The 24,296-nt window shown below is 31.6% G+C and overlaps 1 protein-coding gene and 1 pseudogene across 1 annotated transcript; both read right to left on the reverse strand.

Moving 5' to 3' along the window:
• Positions 1 to 20,955: 20,955 nt before the first annotated feature.
• Positions 20,956 to 21,722, reverse strand: LOC133195102 (toll-like receptor 4; annotated as a pseudogene).
• A 599-nt stretch (positions 21,723 to 22,321) lies between these two features.
• Positions 22,322 to 23,665, reverse strand: LOC133195103 (uncharacterized). Its single transcript, XM_061330977.1, has 3 exons — positions 23,572 to 23,665; positions 22,384 to 23,417; positions 22,322 to 22,342 (listed from the first exon to the last, which is right to left on the reverse strand). The coding sequence occupies exons 1-3, from the start codon at positions 23,627 to 23,629 to the stop codon at positions 22,322 to 22,324; spliced, it is 1,113 nt and encodes a 370-aa protein (XP_061186961.1). The 5' UTR covers positions 23,630 to 23,665.
• Between the last annotated feature and the right edge of the window lie 631 nt (positions 23,666 to 24,296).

Genomic DNA, 24,296 nt, shown 5'->3' on the forward strand with positions numbered 1-24,296 from the left:
AGTCTTTATTACACATATACAATTGCTAATGCTTCAAGATGTTTATTCAGCATTACAGGCCACGGGAACAAAGTAAAATCAATACAATGCTATATTTATAAAACATGCGCAGATCAGGCTCACATCTTTAAATTTATACAGGTGTGAAAACTTATCTATTATGACTCAACAATTGTCATATATGACATTTTTTCTATGAGCTTTTTTTCTCTCTTTAAAAGGTAAAAAGGAAAACTTTGCAATACATAAACATATTTTTCAAATAAAATCTCAAATGCCTCAAAATATTATTTCTTTCTCAATTATTAATATATAATTCGCAATTTTCTACAATGCAATCTCGCAATGCAACCAATATTGAATATCTGTATGAAAATTTACTTTTATGCAAGAAAGAAATATTACGTATATTTAGCACGGATAAAAATATTCACGAATGTATGAAACAACTGATACAGGTGTCAATAAAATTTCTTAGCTAATCAAAAATGCTATTTTCTTCAACCTTCTCTTCACTTATATATAAATGAGTTGGGTGAAGGCGCCTTAAGGTACAATCTTACCTTGGGTGTTTATTAGTCTTTGAATTTTATTATTTTGACAGCTAAACATTATAGACAATTGACTTCCAGAGTGTACCATTTTCTATAAAAACGGTTATTGCCGAAACATTTTCAAAACAATGATATTGTGATTATTCCTGCCGATATGTTAATTGGGTTAACTTGAGTTTTCATTACGCAAGGTTATGCGCAAACTTGTGCGTACAGAGTAGTTTGCATATCAAAGAAATAAATTATTATTTTTGTTTCAATTATCAGTATAAAAAAAACAGAATTAAGATTTTTTTTTTGGATGATTTATTTTAGACCGACGGGTATGGACATATTCATCGTGTGCTTAACACATTATAAAAACCAGAAGTCTCTGATGAGACTGTAGCTCTACTGGTTGTACTTAAAAAGGAAGATAAAAGTAGCACTTGGACTTGAAACCTTGCAACAGTAATAAATAGAATACTGATCCTTGGTTTAGTTTGTTTTTGTGGCAAGATTTATTGTAATCAGAATAAAACTGTAGGAGGAGTAGCCTTGTAAAATAATTTTGCATTCAACAAAATCAAAAAGCAACAATGACAATTATGTATCTCAGTGTAGTCTACTAGTATGCCAAGTTATACTGAATTCAGACAAAACATGTAAGAGGAGTAGCGTTTTGAAAGTATTTCAAAAAATTTCCATTTTTAGTAACCATAGCAACACCGTTCATCAAAATCCAAAACTGGTATAGAGAATTATGTATCTTTGTGTAGTCTACTTGTGTGCCAAGTTATATTGAAATAAGATCAAAACTGTAGGAGGAGTAGCATTTTGAAAGTATTTCAAGAAAACTTCTATTTTTAGTAACCATGGCAACACCGTTCATCGAAATCAAAAATGGATGTACAGAATTATGTGTCTTTGTGCAGTCTACTTGTGTGCCAAGTTATATTGAAAAGAGATCAAAACTGTAGGAGGAGTTGCGTTTTGAATGTATTTCACAGAAATTTCTATTTTTAGTAACCATGGCAACACCGTTCATTGAAATCAAAAACCGATACACCGAGTTATGTATCTTAGTACAGTCTACTTGTGTGCCAAGTTATAATGAAATCAGATCAAACCTGTAGGAGGAGTAGCGTTTTGAAAGGCTTTCTCAGAAAGAGCTAGAGCCATGAACCATCAAAATGTGCCTTAACTCAAAAATGAATGAGGATTTCAATATACATGTAGATAGTAGAGACTTTTAGCTTTTCATTACTGTTTTTCTTTTTTAGATATCTATTATACTTTTTCAAGAAGAGATTTTACATTATAGTATTGTTTTCATTGAAATTTGCGTGAGGAACGTCATTATTTGTAACGTAACGTCATTATGTTACATCGTAACGTCGTAAAAAATTCATGACTGCAATTATATGAACACATTTAAAAACTTAAAATTGGAATAGAGAAGTATCTAATCAGCATCATGATCACTTTACCAATATATTTAAAAAAAAAAACAAAGAAAGGTGTTGATTTCATATTGCAGTTTATGCGATAACTGCGCGCGAGTGTAAACCGATTGCATTATATCCTATAGTACATGGAAGAATAATCTGTGTCCCCGAGACTGGGAATCATTTGACGAAGGAGCCTTCTACAGTATCTGCTATCTTTGTACACATGAGCACTGCAATAGTCCTTTTGTTTAGTATAAAAGTATCTTATACTATAGACGTATAACTTATAAATGCTATATTCTACATTATTTTCTGATATCAAAAATAAATTCTGGAAAGCTTCATCTAAACTGGATAGAAATATAAAGGCAAATACATATTTTCAATAGAAAGTGATCTCCAGTATGGTAATTGTCAACCCCTTTTCGTAGCGAGCATGTGAGGCTATTAAAGATCTTATTCTAATTAAATTAAAATTGAATTATCAGAGAAGAGTACTTTGTGAGTGCGAAGGACTTATTTCCAAATCATATGTGCTTTTTACAATGAAATGAATTAAAACAATAGAATGTCTCGGCGATTTTCTTTTAGTTTTCAACATAAACTGAAAAAGGTTTTTTGTATATGATAGATTAATTTTATATAAAATACATGAACTGAACAAAAACTTTCTATCTCTAAATATGACTTTTCTAGAGTAATATTAATATATTATAATCCGCTAGATATTATAATATCGATATTTTTTTATGTTATTCAAAATATGTGACGAGATCAATAGTTTAATTTCTAATCACAGGCACTTGTTTCGGTAATAATTTTTGACCCATAGTATAATGATAACACAGGCATGTTTCGGTAATAAATTTTTGACCCATAGTATAATAATAACGCAAGGTATCCAACTCTGAATAACATGGAGTACCCCCCTCCCCCAGAATCGCACTCATTTACACTTTCAGAGGAAACGCACTGGCAAACTGTTTATACCTATGTCTTCTACGATAATTTATCTACACAACCATATATAACATGCTTGTCATTATTTTCTTTTATCTCTGTAAACAGCGTCAAATCTCTGCTCGCCGAGTAGAAAAGTCGATTTAACCCATGTAATGGTATGTGCTAATCCCAGACAGTGAATAAAATTAAAAATGAGTGGGTTTAATAATTCAATTCCAGTGTTTAAATATTGCAGTGAATAAAAAGAATTTGTTTAAGTCTGATTTTCCCTGAATATCCGATGTAATTTTAGAAGCAGATTTTTAGCCAATCAAAATCTCTGCTCGGGATTAGCACATACCAAAACAAGTTATTATTATCGAAACAAGTGCTATTCTATTATACTATAGATCAAAAATTTATTACCGAAACAAGTGCCTGTGTTTCCAACATAAAACCCAATTCACATAGTTTTCAACATGACCTCCCTTTCAAAAGTAAATATGATGAATGTTGAATGAAATTTAATTATAACGTACTATTATTTATAAACTGTAAATAAATGGCATGTCTTATAATTGTTGATTCATATAAACATTTACATAAAGTTTCATGTACAATAATTATCGATGTTAGACAACAAAAAATTCTTGATCCCCTCCCCTAAATACACGTATTTGAATTTAGGTTGTTGTTTTTTCCTATCAGACATCTTGCCCTAAAAGCAGAATCATGTTTATTTTTTTTTATTTATTATGTACCATCGCTCCCATTTGTGTTTTTTTTTTTGGTCGGGGGGGGGGGGGGGGGAGCTATCGTAGCGGAACACATGCATTTTAATTTCGAAACGCATACATGAGAATGTACTGCATAAGAAACAGTGCGTATGTTTATTCTTTGTTATATTGTTGAACAGTTCAAGTATTTACATCAGTAAATGATTGTTTCTTGTCTCCAATATGTGTTTCATGTGTTTATAAAAATATCATCATTTAAAATCGCACAAAGAAAAGATGCACATTCAGAAGAGTAGTATCCGGGGAAGGGGCAGAGTCAAATAATGTTTGGTGACCTTCCTCTACTTTTTTATTAGATTAAATAAACTTTTTCATCGCTGCTCTTCTCCTCCTACTCCTCGATTGCGTCAAAATTACCACCTTGCCGCATTTTATCTTAATAATTGAAGCTAAACCAGCTAAACTACCAGTCTTTAGTGAAGGGCCTTTTCTAACAAAATAATTATCCCATTTTCACGTTTATTGTAGTATTTAAATAGGTAGTATATAATATATATTGACAAATAAAGTATGTCCTGGACTATTCATATTTCAAAAGCTTTATTCTTTCTGTTTAATTGTCACTCCCTTAAGTAACATTTTTACATCACTTCCGCAGGAATTCCCTTCTATACTAATAATCCTTTGAATCTAATTTTTTCCCCTGATGATCTAATTTGTTAAACCTGTCCGATCCATGCTATGTCTGATCACCCTAGATGTGATTTAGAAAGCCGGTACATGTAGGCAAACCATCTAATAGTAAATGAGGGTCCAAAATATGTATTGGAAAGGCATTGCTATCTTATATATCCTATGTGTGCAAATCGTAAGTCGGACACCCTTTTTTCAGTTTATTTGTATCACCTCGGTATTATACCTCAAAATGCATTCAGATGTAATAGAATTTCGGACACATTTGACATTGGGTCGGACACTTTTCTTTCGCTATAAAATGATGCATATACGTATGCGCGGATCTATAGGGGAGAGGAGGGGGGTGTTCCGGAGTTATTCAATTTCATTTTATTTTTCTTAATATAATAAATTTGAAAAAAAATACGTTCAAAATGTAGTACTGGCAAAAAATCGGAAACTGGATTTCGACACTTTTCAATTATCTATTTTGAAATTATTTTGACAAACTTCTTCAAATTATCTGTATCTACAGAGTTATTAGATCTACATGTATATAATAACATGACCGATAGATGTCCTTGAAAACACTCCTCCACACATGCACACAAGAAACACGGACCCCTGTAAATTGGTAAGAAGAGTCTATTTAGCGGCTTGTTCAAGAGAAGTGTCTTACATCCGCACCCCCTTACAGGGATTTTTTTTATTGTCAAAATATCCCCCCCCCCTTTTCCGCGCATTGGATTTTTTTTTTCTTTTTTCCCTTTTTGTGTTCGTCAAGAAATTCTAAGTCGTTTTATTTTTTAAACGGGTATATGATGTGTAAGCTGTTAGCTAAATAAAATTATTGATAATTGGGTCGAGAACACAATTAACCGATGTTGAATGCACAAATACCGTATAATTTCTTCATATAAAATATCAGTGTGTGAACAAGTCAAACTATTTCCGCTTCATGTATATCTAAAACGCGCATAATTTTGGCGTATTGTATGTATTTTAGATAATAACCTTTGAATTAAGCATTTAATTATTTTTCTTAATATAATAAATCTGAAAAAAAAATTACGTTCAACATGTAGCACTGGCAAAAAATCGGAAACTGGATTTCGACACTTTTCAATTATCTATTTTGAAATTATTTTGACAAACTTCTTCAAATTATCTATGAGATGCAGTCGACGTCAAAAACGTCAAATTATGACGTCATCATTGATTTACGTAAGCATGAATGAAAAGAACGTAATTTTAAATTTTATATGAAGCAACACATGTTAAATGTGAGTTTAAGATATTCTAAAACAAAATAATTGACAAATTAGGGATTAAGTAGTTATCAAGAATAAATTTCATATACTAATAACTAATTTAAGCTATTTACGTATATAATGAACTCATGACTACTGTTAAAATGGAGGGCCTTGCTTCATTTTCTTATAGCTCATCGTTCATAAAATGTAAAATTCATATTGGCCACACTCGAGTACCTCTAAGATATTTTGCTTAAAAATGCATATATGCAATATTGTTCTCTCTGCAAAGTTTGGAATCGGTACTGGAGTGTGGCCACATTCAAATTTTGAAATAACTACAGTAAAATCGACGTTTTTTAGCAGTTTTTAACTTCATTTGAATATTTGATGCTGAGCATGTGCTAAAGACGATGGTCTGTGAGGCAAAAAATTGTATGTAGAATAGCATGACGTTGTGCACTACAATATAACATATGACAGGCTTAGTAATTTTAAACTTAAATTTTGTCTAAAATTTAAGGCACATTTTGATGGTTCGTGGCTCTAGCTCTTTCTATTTTTACTTATCATGGCAACACCGTTCATTGAAATAAAAACCGATATAGAGAGTTATGTATCTTAGTGTAGTCTACTTGTGTGCCAAGTTATGTTGAAATCAGACCAAAACTGTAGGAGGAGTAGCGTTTTGAAAAATTGTTTTCAGACGGACGGACAGACAGACAGACGGTCGGACGACGGACACCTTACTATCACATAAGCTCTTCTGGTCTCTGACCATTAGAGCTAATGAAGCTGTTAAGGAAGAGGTAAAAGCTTCACCTACCATAATGATACAAATTTCTATGATTTTTACTATGTATACAAATTTTCCTGGCAAAATCATGCAAATTGTGACAGCTACTGCATAATGTTCTCGTGTAACTCGAGTAATGAAATTTATATTAAGAGCTGTTTATTTTCTGTCTTTAGATAACATTGCATTCAAAACGTGCAAAAGATCATTCCATTTTCTCTCTTACTGCAAACTCTGAAGGATTCTGATGAGTTTGAATACATACTGTGTAAAATTGATTGGGTAAATAATCAAATGCAGAAATACCTGTAGGGGGTCAAGAGCAGCTTTGTACTTTTAATACTACAAACACATCAAAACATGAATTGTTTTGTACAAAATTATTCCAATTTTATGCATAAAATAACAACAATAAAGTATTTAAATTTATTTAAAGAACCAATATTATTTTGACTTTTTTATAAAAATCCCCCAAAATGAAGGCTGGATCATCTCTACAAAATTTCATTATGACAATAAATGAGACATAAATACTCAACATTTAAATAACGTTCTTGTTTTCAAAGGTTTCCATAAATCCCTCATACGACCTAAGGAATCAGCCCAAAAAAGGTATTGTACAGATTCTTTGTTATAAAACTTGAAACTTTGTTTGTAAAAACACATGCACACAAAACACATATGTTACATGTATATACAGACACTCAGCATATTAATATGTTGACTATATTATGCATAATTCGTAGTGAAGTCAATGGTAATATCAATTATTTTATGATATTCTTAACTTGTGTTGCAGAAGAAAGTAACTACATATATTCTCTGTATGCTGGTCTTCAGTAGGGGAAATAAGGTTTTTTAATATATGAAAAGTTTTTCAAACTTTATTTCAGAAAAGAAAAAGAAGTCCTTTTTTGTTTCCTGATATAAGGGGAAGGTAGCAAATCCTTTTAAAAGAGCATGATGTTACATTATTATAATTTTTCTTTTGCAATTTGTTGTTGTTGATGATGAATGATTATGAATCTCATAGTATTATTGACAAATTTAAATAACAATTTTTCAAAATATGTTAGTGATAATGATTGAGTGATAAATGTGCTTTTTTAACTTTCAATGATATATATCAGAAAAAAATTGTATATGAGATACATTAATACACGAATAATTTTCCTTGCTTGAAATGTGCATGCTCAGAATCATGAGGAAATCTGAGAAAAAAGTATTTATACCCTGAACAATTCATCTATGGGTCAATTTGTACAGGTTTTCAGTTTTTTCGTGATTGCACAGATGTCATTAAAGTGATGATTTGGAAATTAACTGTTTGACAAGTGTAGAGAACAAAAAGAAATGAAACTATTGTTTGCAAATTGTAAAACCTTTCTCACATATTGTTTTTTTGTACGAGGGTTGTTCCAAAAGTTCATGGAGATTTCTTGTATTTCATTTATTTATTAATGGAAGTGATTGAAAATTACAACTAAAAATGTATACTCTTGTTGAATTTTCTTAATAAAAAATATTTTAAAAATTCGCGATATTAACGCTTAGGTAGTTTCCAAAGAAACGGATGTATGCAAATGTGGGGGAGACATATATTCGTTCATTATCATTTCAATTCTTAATACTCATTGTGAGTAAAAAATGTGCTGAGTGTCATATGAAACGATAATTATGTCAAAATTATGATTGATTGAACTCTTATATACATCTTTGTGTGAAAGTTTTATCATTTTTACTGGATATATAGTAATTTCTATTGATGATTTGTTGTTCACCATGACATTGTTAGACAAGGTCGGAATCCGGTCAGGTAATAAAGTTTTGTGAAAATCTCCTGAACACTCAGACTTAGGCTCATATATTAATGATACAGGCAGGAAAAAATGTAGTAAGTAACTGGTTTTCAAGTGAGGTCAGATAGTTGAAAACAGAACTTCCACAGAGGATTATGAAAAGTCTGGTCGCCTATTGGAAGGTTGTTTTTTTCCACATAGACAAATTGAGGACTTTATTGGAAGGAGACAGCCGACGTACTGTGCGGGGCATTACTACTGAAATTGGAATATCATGTGGAACGACGAAGCATATTTTGAAATATAATATAAAGAAAGTGATGCGGGATGGGTACCCACGCTTTTCTCGAAGCAGAAATCAAGAAAAAAATCAGTGTTTCGAAGAATTTCTAAGTCGATTTGAACGTGAGGGTGAAAAGCTCCTAGAATGTGGCGTGACATACGTAACTTGACGTTAGGTTAAAGTCTTCCCCGGATTTTACAACCGACCGTGTTCAGAAAGCTCGTGTGAACTTAATAGTAAGTGAAACGTGGTGAAATTTTCCAGTTCTATTGCATAATGACTCTTTTTTATAGATATGTCTATTGTTTGATTTAATCTCATCACAGAAAAATTCTAGAAAGAAATTCCACGAAATTTTGGATCAACCCTCATAGTTGCATTTTACATTCCATAGACCAGCTGTACATATAAATCTTACAATTTAATGCCGTGATGCTTTATACATTTAGCTTAGACATTATAAACATTATATATATATATATATATATATATATATATATATATATATATATATATATATATATATATATATATATATATATATATCCTAGGATATTAGGATATACGACCAATTAACTGCATAAAAACATTCTAGGTAGCACAGTGTATTTCTTTCTGATATGTAAATAGTGATTATACGCCTAATATGTCATCAAGTTCCCCATACATAAAATCTGAATTCGTTAAATTAATGTATACCGGCCAATTTTACTTTTCAGATTACTTTCCTTCATTTTTAAGTTCTTATGTATATTACTTCCCATTTGCATTTATTGAAAGGAGTATTCTACTTAAGCATAGTAGCTTGGTTCTTTTTACACCCTTGGTTTACCGGTTAAATATTAGCATACGGTATTTTGTTTGTTTTTATTGTGTATAACGAAGTATTTCTAATTAAAACATTGTGTATTTATAATGAATAATTAAACTTATCGAAAAAAAAAAAACAAAACAAAACAAAAAACCGACCCTATTTTTAACACCTGTCGCACTATAAAACGCCGGAACATTTCCCCCCGATCAGACTACGGTTTCTCTATTACATGGAAATGGGCGGAGACATTTGGATTAGATACTATGAAAAGAAGATCTTGGTATGATATTTTTCTTTCAAAGACGAATTATATATTCAAGATTCACAATCAACTACAGATTTAATTTTCCATTTACAATACTTTGGCAATAAAAGCTATAACAAGATGAACCAAACAAGTCCATGCTGATCGACATAAAACTGAGTACGTTTCAACCGAGAACTAGCACGTATACTGGGGGCATTTACCCGTAACGACATAAATCCACGTGGCTTGTTATGATTCTAAACAGGTCATAGAGACGTTAATCGCATGTAAATGGAGTCAGCGAAGAGATTCAAAATCACAATACTTTTAATTAGAAAACATAGAGCACAAGGTTGTTCAACAAAGATATTTTCACTTAACCTTTACACATATAATTTACACATTATATTTCAAACTCGACTCTGAACAAACCTGTGCTCTGTGTTAACGAAAGCTTTGAAGTGTGTACCTGTCACTGATTTCTTTTGATATTCATGAAAATCAAAAGACCCTACCTTCAACGCGCAGCTTCCTATGCTGTCTATTGCCTATGCTGTCTATTGTTTGACATTTTTCGATCATGAATCAAATAATTAAGACATTAGTTAATGATAAAATTTAGTTTTTAACAAAATTGATAAATGTTCGAAATTTGATGAGTAATCGGGGACCACAAATAAGCCTTATTGAGACTTGTTCTTTCGCACATTTATCAATTTTGTTAAAAACTAAGTAATAGAGAAACCGTAGTCTGATCGGGGGAAAATGTTCCGGCATTTTTAGTCCGATAGGTGTTAAAAATAGGCTCGTATTTTTTGATAAGTTTAGTTATTCATTATAAATACACAATGTTTTAATTAGAAATACTTCGTTATACACAATGAAAACAATTACTAATTAACAATTACTAATATAGCAGTAAAATCATAAACTCTGTCAGAGTGATTAAACTTGATCTACTGCTGTATTTCAGATATGGATTGGTCACACAAAAACAGAAGAAACTGTCAAGGATAAAGATTTGTAAGTACAGACAGAAATGTTTTCATACCTTATAGAGTAATAAATAGATTAGTCTATTTGTATTAATTGATAATTGCAACAATATTAATATAACAGAAGAGATGAATCCTGATGATTTCAAGAATTTGGTAGTATTACACATCAAATGTGATATACTTCAAAGAACTTTTTCACTGATTTGTAGGGAGAGCAACAAAAAATCAAGTTTGTGCTCTTCTTCAAGAAAACCTCTGCGAAAAATACTGTATATTATGTAAGAATATTGAGTCTACTTAAGAGAAATACTTTATTATGTACATCACATTTTTGATAAATATTGCATAATTGTTTGAGAACTATGTTTATTATGTTTGCTTTGTCATAAGTGTTTGAGAACTATGTTTATTATGTTTTGCTTTGTCATAAGTGTTTGAGAACTATGTTTATTATGTTTTGCTTTGTCATAATTGTTTGAGAACTATGTTTATTATGTTTTGCTTTGTCATAATTGTTTGAGAACTATGTTTAGTATGTTTTGCTTTGTCATAATTGTTTGAGAACTATGTTTAGTATGTTTTGCGTTGTCTTATTTGTGTTTACATATATATTATGTTTATACGTTTATATGACTTGTTTGATTATCTTGTCATTTATTTGTCTATAAATAAATGACCCCCTCTATTCCTCTACTGACGTTATGTGTTGTCTTTATTAAGGAGGTTATGTGTAATCAGGTACCCATAAATACACTGCAAAAAATACAAACAGTTGATAACTTAACGTTTGATTTGGCAATCACAGTAAATTTAATTGGAATTACTACTGTTTAACACTAATAATTTTACATTTGTCTACGCTTAGAGCATAAATACTAAATGATGACAGTGCTGAAACGTCTGAGGAGGAGATAGACTGGGTTTGCAAAAGCAAAGGATTCTTTATTACTGAATTTTAATTTTTTTTTTCTAATACCTAATTGACAAGTATTATCTTGGGAACTTCAATGAGATGACATATTGTATTTGTCCTTCTCTTCGGAACTTTCTCTCCATGCATAAAAAAAAAATATTCTTAGTTTAAGGTACTCCATACTTGTTGACCTTTAAGGTCACAGTCTGATAGAAGGTAAGTGTCGGAAACAAACTTTTGTCATTGTCACTCTATGATTTTATCAAAATATTATCATGCATCGAATATGTGTTACCTTTCATCAAGAATGGTTTATCAGACAAGGAAAGGTCAAGGTCATTAACATTGTGTGTTTTTATGGATTTTCCTAATATTTATGTCAAATGGCCTACTAATTGCATTCCGGAAAAATACAACATATCATAAGTCTCAGTTGGGATGCTTTATTTGCTTAGAAGTGTTCGTCATTATAATCAATACTTTTTGATTTTTTTCAGTCTTAGAGTGTCAAAATATTGTGAAGTTACTGTATGTGACATTGCACCCGATAAATCATGGAATATCATGAAAGGGGAAACAAATGATGATAACCAAAAGCTCTCCACTTTAGTTTAGTAAGACTTAGTGTTTAATTAGAGAATGTGTTATTTTAAATATCATGTAAAAGAATAGAACAACAATAATCACCCACAAAAAAATTTAAAATCTGTAAATGGTGGCTGAAGATAGAACATATCACAAAATTTTGAATACATTGAATCCAAATTGAACGTATTAATTTGTTTTCTCATGTCAATACTATATCATCATTTTTGTGTTATGTTCATTGCATATAATTTATGTACTGAAAATGAAATAAATTTGTAGTTTGAAGATGCTAAAGAAAACCTTTCCAGAATCATTCATATCTGGGCGGGAGTACAGAGTAAGTTAAAAATAGTTATGAATTTAAGAAATAATGAATTTGAATTATGTCTTATAGGCTGATGGTGTTTTGGTAAAGGCATAGTATATCTGTCTGGCAGTCTGTTTACATGCAGTTTCAAACTTGGATAAAATTTTTGAACTAAAGAAAACAGAGATGTCATATTTCATATTTACAGTCCCTGAAACGTTCTACTTTCCCACTTAAACGGTGAGCGAACGGTGAACGAACGGTAAACGAACGCATAGCGAACGGTGAGTGAACGATGTGTGAACGCTGAACGCAATTTAGTGATCGGTGAACGGTGAGCGAACGCAGAACGCAAACGGAGCTCAAACGCGAGTGCAAAGTGAACGGTGAATGAACGGTGAACGCAAAATGAACGAATTATTCGGTCTCCGATCTATTCCTTGCATTGTATGCATTCTATTTTATTCTATTGATAGGTGCAAAAACATCAATACATCTCCTAAATAAATTAATTTTAGTGTGCCGACATTAGCATAACATGTAAAAAATAATGTTCTAAACACTTCCAGGGCAAATAAACAAATAAACGTTCCGATATTTTCGGAAGAAAATGATATATGCACATTAAGTACGCTTATTAATTGTTTTTCTTACAATATTTTCTGCACATATATATTATGTTTAAATTAAGCTGTTTAATCACAAACTATTCATTGCTGTTAAACATTGGTACCAATACAAAACGCTACTGTCAAAGTAGAGAAAATTACAAGAATACATGTGTTTCCATAGGCGATTCCGTGTAAAATAATAATAATAATAAAACACAATTAAAAATATTTTACAAAGGTCTGTGGATGTGTTCATTAATACACATGTATTATAAAATGTCTATGCAATTATATATGTATGTGACATTTTTATTTTTAACGGTTATTTTTTTTAGCAGACTTTTACTTTAGAACCCCCTTCCTTGTCATGACATGTGGACAATAGGCTATTAAGAGGCATTCATATTATTTGTTATAGATTTGAATTTCAGTAATTGATATTTTAGTAATATGCTGCCATACTTATATAAATAAATTATTCAGAGAGAGAGAGAGAGAGAGAGAGAGAGAGAGAGAGAGAGAGAGAGAGAGAGAGAGAGAGAGAGAGAGAGAGAGATTCCGTCTTATTCCGTTTTTTTAATATATCAGGCAGTGAAAAAACAATTCTTTATCAACAAATCAATTTGTTTGGCAGTAATAATCGGGTTTTTTTCTTGCTTCAAGTTCACACGAAGTCCACGTGATTGTCCTGTCAATCAAAATCATTTGACACTGTGATGCTGTAAAAGTCTCTTCACGCCCAAGGCGAAATTCTAGTATTCCCAAGGAGTTAAAAACACTTTTTTGATCATTTCTAGATATGATTCCAACATTGCTAAATAAATAAATATATAAAATGCATTGGACATAAACACTTGGAATAATTAAGCCGCATGAATTTGATCCTTGCCAGTTCAAATACCACCGTCAGCACGTTTATGTTTGAACCACTATTGCTAAATGACTATCGTAGATGCATGAACGATTACAAATTGAAGTTTTAATGTCACAAAACGCTTTGACTTTCTTTTTGATGTGAACTAAAATATACTGCAACTACTGACGACGTGGCAGATTCAGGAAAAATGGGGAGGGGGGGGGGGTCTTAATTATATCGAATGGTACACATAAACACTGTATTTAGTTACAAAGATGAAGGATTTTTTCTTCTCTATATGTTAAGAAGAAAACCTTATACCCTTCCAGCTGCACCAAAAACTTCTGTTTTTATTTATTTATTTTCTAGTGTATTACAATTTAAATAAATATTTTTTTTTTTTTAAATCACAGTATCAAGGTACAGCGCACCGGAGATATTTAATCCGTAATATTATCTAAAATTCTCAGAAATAGTTGTAACATGTACATTTATTTTCATAGTAACTTAGAAAAAAAAGTGTTAGAAATGAATATTTTGGATAAAATTTTATTCAGCAGTTGGTTAATAAAGCGATCTCGATTGTCATCTCTTTATCAATGATTTGTGGTCTTTGACATAATATCAAAGTTCATGGCCGTATCCGTACATGTATGTTGTCGTATTTAAATCGTATTTAAATCTAATCTTGTAGCATCGTACTAAATGAATATACTTCCAACAACATTTTTTAAAGATTAATTTAATAAATAATCAACAGTTAAGTTAAAAAATAATAATAAATACGGGATATATTTTTTGGCAGAAAATAATGATACTTTAAACCAGTAAACCCTTACTTTCATGCTCTTTCTCCCTTTAAAAAAGATAAATCCTTTCACTTTGGATCGAGTTCCGAATGACAATGAAGACTGAACGATGCAAGGTGAACGCAAAGTGAACAAACGGTGAGAGAACGGTGAACGCTTTGTGAACGGTGAACGCAAAATTGTGAATGGAGAGCGAACGGTGAACGCACGCTGAACAAACGGTGAACGAAAGGTGAGCGAACGGAAATATGGGAAAGTAGAACGTTTCAGGGACTGTAGAATTATTTTCTACAGTCTCCATAAATATCAAGTTTGCGATGTATGAAATGATAAACTCTTTGAAACACATTTTATTTATTATTTTTATTTGCTTCTCTGTTAAACTATTAAATATAGGGAAGAATGAAATAAAAATAGAACTAAAATATTTAGAATAACATATTCCCAGTTCAAACTTTGTTTAAGATTGTTATACAATGCCAGTAACACATTGAGGAATGTTGGTTTTTTCTCTGAGTTACATTTATATTAGACATATCATTTAGTGAGTAGAATACTATTTACAAGTGCATGCTATTTTCAAAGATACTATGAACCTCATTGGAGACACCTTCGTTGGATCAAAGATGAAAGTATAAAGCATCAGTTAGAGATGAGGATGAATAAAACTGGAATAAAAGAGAGTTTGAAAATATTCAGGAATAAGTTACATTTGTTTTAAATAAATGAAATTAAGTAAAAAAAAAAAAGTTATTGTATATTTTACAATTCTAATATACTCGTAATTAATGCTTCTTTCCTTCCAGGGCATGAAAGAGCTAAAAGCCCTCGTTTTGGAGGTGTTTGGTGTTTTCAAGCCAAAATCAAAGCTGTAAGATGAATATTTACCTAAAGTGTTTTTAATGCCCCTCTTGAATCATAGTTGTGTATAATACTGAAGCTATTTTATTTTTGCAATTTTTGCACTGCTTCTTATCTACTTATTTATATACATTTTTGTATACGGTATATGATTAGAACTAATAGAAGTCATTTCTAATATCCAAATGTGACAATTTATCATTGCACTTATCATTTGAAAATGAAGATTATTTATTTAATTAGATAGAGAGTTTATATAGTTTTACAATAAATCATAAAATTGTCAAATTATGTTAATAGATAATGATGATTGAGCATAATTCAGAGATGTTCATTTCTCTGTTTTGTTTTTTCATCATATAGGAGAATTGGGTGTGCTCCTGGATATTATTTGACGGTAAAATTGTCAAAATGAGGGGTTGAGAGCAAAATTAGAAAGTAAGTCTTTTGTATACTTGTATGAATTAAAAGAATTCCACTATAATTTTTAAATTTTATAACCTTGACTTGGTTGTCTTTTGCAGGATGGGACAGAACATGAATGTTAATTATTTCAAAGACATACTGTTTGTAGAGGCTGAAATTTTTATTGCCTCCATTTTTTGAATTCTTCTATCTCAGATACTGATAAAAGACTATATCCACTAAAATCATGAGTAATGAAAGAGGGAGTAAAAAGAAGTTAATTGTAAAACCAAAAAGGTTGAGTGCAAAATAATATAAAATTACTTCCCATTATCATAGTGTTTACAATGAATAAACTTGCAGCTTAATTGTTGCAAAAGCGTAGGGTACATGTACATGTGTATGACTTTTTCATGTTGTTCTCAGTAGAGCATATCAATAGACTAGGGTACAGGTGTTTGTTATGTTGTTCTTGGAAAAATGTATTAATAGACTAGGGTACAGGTGTTTGACTCTCATGTTGTTCTTGGTAAAGCGTATCAATGTAAGTATATTATATAGTAAGGCATTGTCATATGTAGGATATGTGTATTATACAGTCCAGACATACCTAGGTGACCTGTATGTGACCTTGTAGTAAGAGATCTGCCAGGCTGACCTTCTCATCTACCAGACCGTCTTTGTCCATAGGTGCCATGTAAGTGTATTATATAGTCCAGACATACCATATGTTTGATATGTAGTAGTCTAGGTGACCTGTATGTTACCCTGTAGTAAGAGGTCTGCCAGGCTGACCTTCTCATCTACCAAACTGCCCTTGTCCATAGGTACCATGTTAGTGTATTATATAGTAAAAACAATGTCATATGTAGCATATGTAATAGTCTAGGTAACCTGTATATGACATTGTAGCAAGAGATCTGCCAGACTGACTTTCTCATCTCCCAGACTGTCCTTGTCCATAGGTGCCATGTAACTGTATTATATAGTCAAGACATACCATATGTAGGATATGTAGTAGTGTTTGACTGTAAGGACTGAAACAGGACAGGAAAAAAGTATGGCTGGACCAGGAATCGAACCCGGGACCCCTGCATCTCTAGTCAAGTGCCTTAACGACAGAGCTATCCAGGCCGATATCCACGGCCCAAACCATTATATTCTTCGCCCAATGAAAAAAAGAACAAGTTGTTATTGCCTCTGCCAGGACTTTCACTTGCAAGTCCAGGGGTGGTCAACGGCAGCAAATCTGTAACAGGAAAGGATAAAATGTATGGATGGACCTACCAGAAAATATTTTTAAATCGATATAATAAATTGTAAAAGTTGTTTAAACGGATTTTATTTGCTATATCTGTTTTTTTTTTTTTTATATCATAACAAATTCAATCTGTTATATCATAACAAATTAAATCTGTTATAACAAAATTGTTGAATTCATCGTAACATTTTCAACAAAGTTCTTAAAACAGATTAATAATAAATGGTTTAAATGATTAAATCATTATAATGTTAACTTCCGGAATATTTATTAAAGCGGAATAATTTGATTTGTTTCTTTCAACTGACTTAACAGTTATCTTTCTTGGATTTTATTTATTTTTAATTTACCAATTCATTTAGAATTATTTTTAATTTACCAATTCATTTAGAACTGATATTTGTATGTTTATTTCTTCCTATCTCTTTTATTTATTTCTTCACATTCATTTATTCATTTTTATTATTTATTTAGAGTGTTACATTTGATGATATAAATAAAATGTGTTAAACTGTGCATGACATTATATGAGAAAATAATTTAAATAGAGATTTAAAAAGGGAACTGACATATTTGACATATGTTGATATTATTCATATAAATCAATAATTATAATTGTATTAAAATATTGATTTAAATCCGAGAAGGTAAATAGAATTAATATATATACCTAAAGGCGACGAATGAAGGAGAGATGACATTCCGGGAATAAAGTATTATATCGGATTTCTTTTTATTGTTAGAAGCACCGGATATTACCCTGAAACTATGAATATTCATAGTTTCTGATTGACAATATCTATGTGATTTTTGGAGACCAGGTCTTCCAACAATCTATTGGAATTCCCATGGGTACCAATTGCGCCCCGTTATTAGCAGACCTTTTCTTGTATTCATATGAAGCAGAATTTGTCCAAAAACTTGTACGTGAAAAGAATAAAACACTTGCTGTGGCCTTCAACTCGGCATTTAGATATATCGACGACGTATTGTCAATTAACAATGGCTATTTCCATTCTTATGTCGATACGATATATCCTGGTGAACTTGAGATAAAAGATACTACAGAGTCTGACACATCTGTTTCATATTTGGATATTTTACTTGAAAAAGACGTTAATGGTAATCTAACAACCCAGCTTTATGATAAACGTGATGACTTTAACTTTTCAATCGTCAACTTCCCTTACTTATGCAGCAATATACCTTCATCATCTGCATACGGGGTATATATCTCTCAGTTGATTCGATACGCAAGAGCATGCTCTACGTATGTACAATTTCTAAAACGAGGTAAATTATTGACAAATAAGTTGATGAAACAAGAATATCAACTGTCTCGTTTAAAGTCATCATTTCGTAAGTTCTATGGTCGATACAAAGACCTTGTCAGCAAATACAATTTATCATTGAATCAAATGCTGACTGACGTTTTTCATACTAATTGTTAGGCCATTATTTACACATTGAATTGTCGACGGATTTTTCCGTTATTTCTCGATCATGACAAGGAGCACACGGCGGGTGTGACCGGTCGGCAGGGGATGCTCACTCCTCCATGGCCCTGATCCCACTTCTGATGTTTGGAGGTCCGTGCTTGCTCTGTTCCTATTTTGTATTGTTTAATGGACTTTTGAGCTTGAATACTGTTCGTTATCTCCATATATTTCATTTATGACGCGGTCGGCCACACGGAATCCATCTAACGCCTTCCACATTAATTTTGGATAAAAATGAAGCAATTGTCCTTCAATTTACCTGAAAAAAAACATCCCCATCTCTTTTCCTCTTGCGTCGTCTCGATAAGTACACATGTACACACTACTTCGCTCCATTGTAGAAACGACGAGTTGTTTAAACGGGAGAAGTGTTCTCAGTAAAATGAAACTTGCCCTGTGGAAGTTTTACAGTTACACATTTCCTTAACAGGAAAAGTGATGAGAGCAATTTCCTCATGCTCGGGAATAATGTAAAGTTTAGCTGTCTTTCTACAAACTTCCTACTTTTAATTATTTATCTTTTTGGTATGAAATAAATCAGAATTAATTTCACAGGGATAAGATATCCGTATATTTTTGAGCTTTTAAGATTTTTGTAGCTGTACATTTTTTTTTCACGCGACAAACAGCTAATGTAAGTGACGTCGCTTTGGACGATCTCAACAGAGACGCGATATATAAAAAAATGCAAATAGCAGAATTGCCATTGGTATAAACCCATACTGTTAAAAAATATCAACACTGTGTTCATTTTTTCGGAATTTTTTAGGCGTATTTCATATGGCGTGCTTAACCTAGCTGCGTATATTCTAGGATAATTATTTAATTTTATATATATGTATATTGTACATGTATCTTCAAAAACCTTAAGAATACTAATATAATTCATAACAAAGATGCAAATATTTTCACTTTTTCAGGTACGACTTAAAGAAATATACACCAATGAATTAAACAATAAAACATGTTTTAAATCAGTAGAAACATGCTATTTCAAAAGATTTTATTATCATTACCTAGTGAAGACGGAGCAAAAGGACGATATTCATATATATCCAAAAAAAAAAAAAAAAAAAAAAAAAAAAAAAAAAAAAAAAAAAAAAAAAATTAAATATAAGTATTTCTTTGCAGAGTAAATATTTCACAAAAGTGTGAGTACAAATAATCTAAGAACAAGGTTCACAGGGTTCGATAGTCACACACCAAAAATAATGAGTCTACACATTCAATCCTCTCAAAATAATGATGAACCTTTTCTTTGTCCAAGAATCACATGGACTCCTTTAACATTTCGTATCCAGCGATTCACATTAGTTACACTAATTTGTTATATTAAGTGAAGAAAAGTCTTTATATTCTCTATATAGAAAATTAAGCAACATAATTGATATTATCTCCTCCGAAAAATATTGACGGTCATTTAATTTTTACTATTGACAGTCAAAGATTTTTTGATTATAATTAGTAGATTGATTTATTTAAGGAATGAATTTAATAGCTACCCAATTTATACGGTGTAAAGTGGTTTGGGACAGTTTACGTTCTATAAACCGCGAGGCGGTTTATAAAAAAAGCGTAAAGTGTTGAAAACCCACTTTATACCGTATATATTGGGTAGCTATTAAATTGATTTCTTATAATCTAATTTTCATTCATTTAGTGTAAGAAAAAAGATGATTGCCCATACAAAATGACTTCAATTTGTACAAAATTTTAAACGTAACGTCAGGCAACGCGAGTCATTGTGACATAAGCAACCCAATTTACACAATATTAAGTAAATTTTTTATTCAATCAAATTGCGCATCACAATCAGAATTAAATTATTGTGACATTATGACACAGTCGGGACGTCCTAAAACTCAACGTCATAATTATAAAAACTCCAAGTAACAAATCATGACAACTTGAGGATTCGCTACAACTACAGTCAGCGTGCAGGTAATGTATTGGACATAAATGATTTGCAGAATGTTAATAAATGAAATCAAAATACTGTTACATTAATTTGTTTTTGTTTTTCATGTAACAAATCAATTATTGCCTGTGTTCTCGAGCAAAATTGATTATGTTAGCCATCTCGGAACGCATATATTGCCCTCCATTTTTGTTTGCTTTGAGCAATATTTCATCCCTTGGGGGAGGGGGGTGACAGAAACAATGTTGCCCTCAACTCCAGTCAATATTTGTATAATACAAGGGAAATAATACAAGGGAATCCACATATTTTATGAAGGAGCTGAATTGGAAACTGAATGTATACACAATAAAAATACACATACAAGAATTAATGATCAATGCAAAAACTTTTTCCAATTTAATTCGAGTGCAAAGCGGTAGATAATTCTTCCAAAAATGTCATCACATTCTCTCCAATTTCTGGCCATCGAATACTTGTGATAGACTACCATATGTATCTGAGGTCTTTTGGCATTCTTTCTACAGGAATGTCATCTTTAATGATCACTATTATTGATTTTTCTCTGTGATTGTGAAATGCATGAGTGACCACCATCTGAATGGCATAAGTATCCCACCCACTCTTCAGGAAGTTTTCCGTTACGAGAATAATAACTTTCCGGCTATCATCAATACATTGCAAAAGTTGCTCAGCTTTTGATATACCAGGAATAAAGTCTATATCTGGTAAGCTAATTAGGAAGCCTAAATGGACCAACTCTCCATACAGAGATGTACAGGCTAATTGATAATCCTCTTCTGCGTATGGCACAAAAGCGTCAAACTGGAATGTTTTTGCATTTACAACATGTACGACACCTTTCCATCGACTACGCAGGCGCAGAATAACATAATCAACATGAACACGATATTTTTTGACGAATGCTGCTGCCAATATTGTCGTTAGTAAAAGTACTAGCACAATGAGAGAACATATCAGCCATATGTTTGCTTGACATTTCTTTTCAAATTCTATAAATGCCTTTTCCTGAAAAAACTCTGCTAATGGCACCGATTTGCTGTTGCACAGAGTGATTTTCAAATCTCCAAATCTGATTTGATTTTCTTTCATCCATTTGAGAGAAGAAATATGCGCACATTCACAATTTATTGGGTTTCCTTCGATATGTATTTTAAAATTCTTATTTAATGTTAATAAGTTGTCAATATCATATTTTGTTAAGAATGTTAATTTATTAAAGCGAAGATAAAGGTGATCTAGCTTTTGTAAGTGTGATACAGGAATTGTTGACAATTCGTTGTGATCGAGATACAAAGTTGAAAGAGAAAGCCTTTGATCAACAAACGTAGTTGGTGGCAAATAAGATATATAATTTTTACTCAAATCTGCAATTTTCAGTCTTTTTAGCCCAATGAAAATTTTTTCCATAATTAAATTATTAGTGAAGTCAAGATCCGCATTGCTTGCGAGAAATGTTTCCAGTTTTGTAGCAAACTGTAATATTGGATACTTAATTTTACTGCATTCGTTATTAGATATGTCAAGAACTTCTAAAGAAGGCGTTTGTATCGGCGCTACACGTTTACACAGAAAGTTTGTGTATGGCACATGTAGTTCTTTTAAACGTTCTCCGGACAGAGTAAAATCAACGGATGGGAAACTCAATGGAGGAATATCAGTCTTAGAAGCTTGTAATACTGTTAAATGTTTTGACAGATTTATAGTAAAAATCGGCCTGTTTTTGAAATGAATACGAATTGGATCACTGTAGTTTATCATTTTCCTAACAATAGTACAAAAATCAATAAACATAAAGAATAGTACTCGCAGTCGTGGATATGCTGTGAGAAAATCCACCATAATATCAGGCTTAATAAACTCAATTCTATTCATAGATATGTCAAAGTACTCCATGCATTGACCCATTCGAGTCTTTAGAGGGTTGTCCGAAATTCTAGATATCCGGTTTTTACTAAGTGTGACGTTCTTGGTGCATGTATTGAACAAATATTTACAATTTTGCTTGTTTAGAAAAATTTCTCTTTCTGGGTGTCTTGGTTTATTTTCATCAGCATTAATATAATCCATTGTTCTATTCTGAAGACATTTCAAGGATAGTAATGCAACGTTCAAGTCGCACATTCCACCAAAGTCAATGAACACACCTTTCAAAACAGGAAATGAGCAAAAGATTTCTTCACTGACATCACAATACACTAGGTTCCTGAAATATAATTTCAGGTAATAGATGGGAGAGTTGGACAGACCGACAAACGTACTCTTTTTAAGATGAAATTTTGATTTTTCTTTGAACAAAATCACTTTTTCCAACTGTGTTAACTTTCGAAAATGGTCACTAAAAAGAAAGCCTTTGAAGACCCCTAATGTCAAACTTTTCAAAGTCAATATTCTGGAAATTTCAATATCTGGATATCCCAGATGTTCAAATGCATTGTAATGTATATGCAAAACTTTCAGCTTTGTTAGATTAGCAAATGATTGGTTGGCTAGAGAAAATTTTCCCAAATTGCACTTGTAAAGAGTAAGAACACATAAATTCTCCAGTGAACCAAAAGCAAATTTTCTTATTATTCTAATATTGTTGTACTGTAGATAGAGAGCTTTTATATTTGGCAACAATTTGATATTGACCCTAGAAAAGGTCTCAGATGAAAGAGTGGTGAATTTGTTTCCGGAAAGATCCAAAGCCAATGACGTATTTCGATATTTTTCTGGTATATTTCGAGGAACTGTTTGCAAGCTAAGATAACTGCAATCCCATAACCATCCTCGATTCTCACAATCATCGGTGTGAGGCCTGAAGCTACACATCTCAGTATTAGTTGTTTCTGTGTTATCTAAATTAAAAAAAAAATAATTAAATGTTGTGTATTTGTCAAGCAAAAAACATATATCACTTAATATAAAGATCAAATTTTATCACGAACACGGTAATTATTTTAGTCTTCTTGTTAAATACGGGTAGAATTTTAAGAAACAACAAGTACTTACTCAGAACATGGAAAATGACAAGACATTTGATAATTGCAAGATGAACCATCATGACCATCACATGCTAAGAACTCTTCATTCTTTGAGTGAATTGTCTGTTGTCTTATATCAATCCAGAGGTCTACACAAAACAAATCTTAATAATTATATATAAAGGGTTTTAGAGGTTATAAGAATCTTTTTATTTCTAAGAATCTCACTTTTTTATATACTAAGAAGGTATTGATAAATGTGACCTTCACCCAACACACAAAGATAAGCAAGTGACCTCTGATGTTTGAAATGCATCTCCCTAATGCATAGAGGGAGCGAGGAATGTTTCAATTTTTTTCCATTTACATGTACAGTTACTTACTGTATTGATCCTGTGGGAAAAATAAATCTAAAGGCTAAACATTGCAATATAAATGTTCCCCATTTTATATGCAATATTATTGAGAGGTAATTGAACATACGTTGATACTTTTATCAGCTATATCATTATAACTCAATGCAGTTTCTACTAGTACTGTGCTTTATCTACATGTACAATGTCCCTTTTGTATTACATGCAGATTTATTTGTTATCAATTAAGAATAATATTTTTCATTTGAATAAAGAGAAAGGAATATCTTCTTCAGTCTGTGCTAATTAATTTTCACATTCACTCTATTGCAGGACACTACATTTTTATGCTTATTCCACTAGATATCATGTCGAATTAAGCAGAAAATAAGCACACTCA

Source organism: Saccostrea echinata, unplaced genomic scaffold (genome assembly GCF_033153115.1).
Source record: "Saccostrea echinata isolate AGI-Se365-2 ecotype Australia unplaced genomic scaffold, CSIRO_AGI_Sech_v1 ptg000029l, whole genome shotgun sequence".
NCBI lineage: Eukaryota > Metazoa > Mollusca > Bivalvia > Ostreida > Ostreidae > Saccostrea > Saccostrea echinata.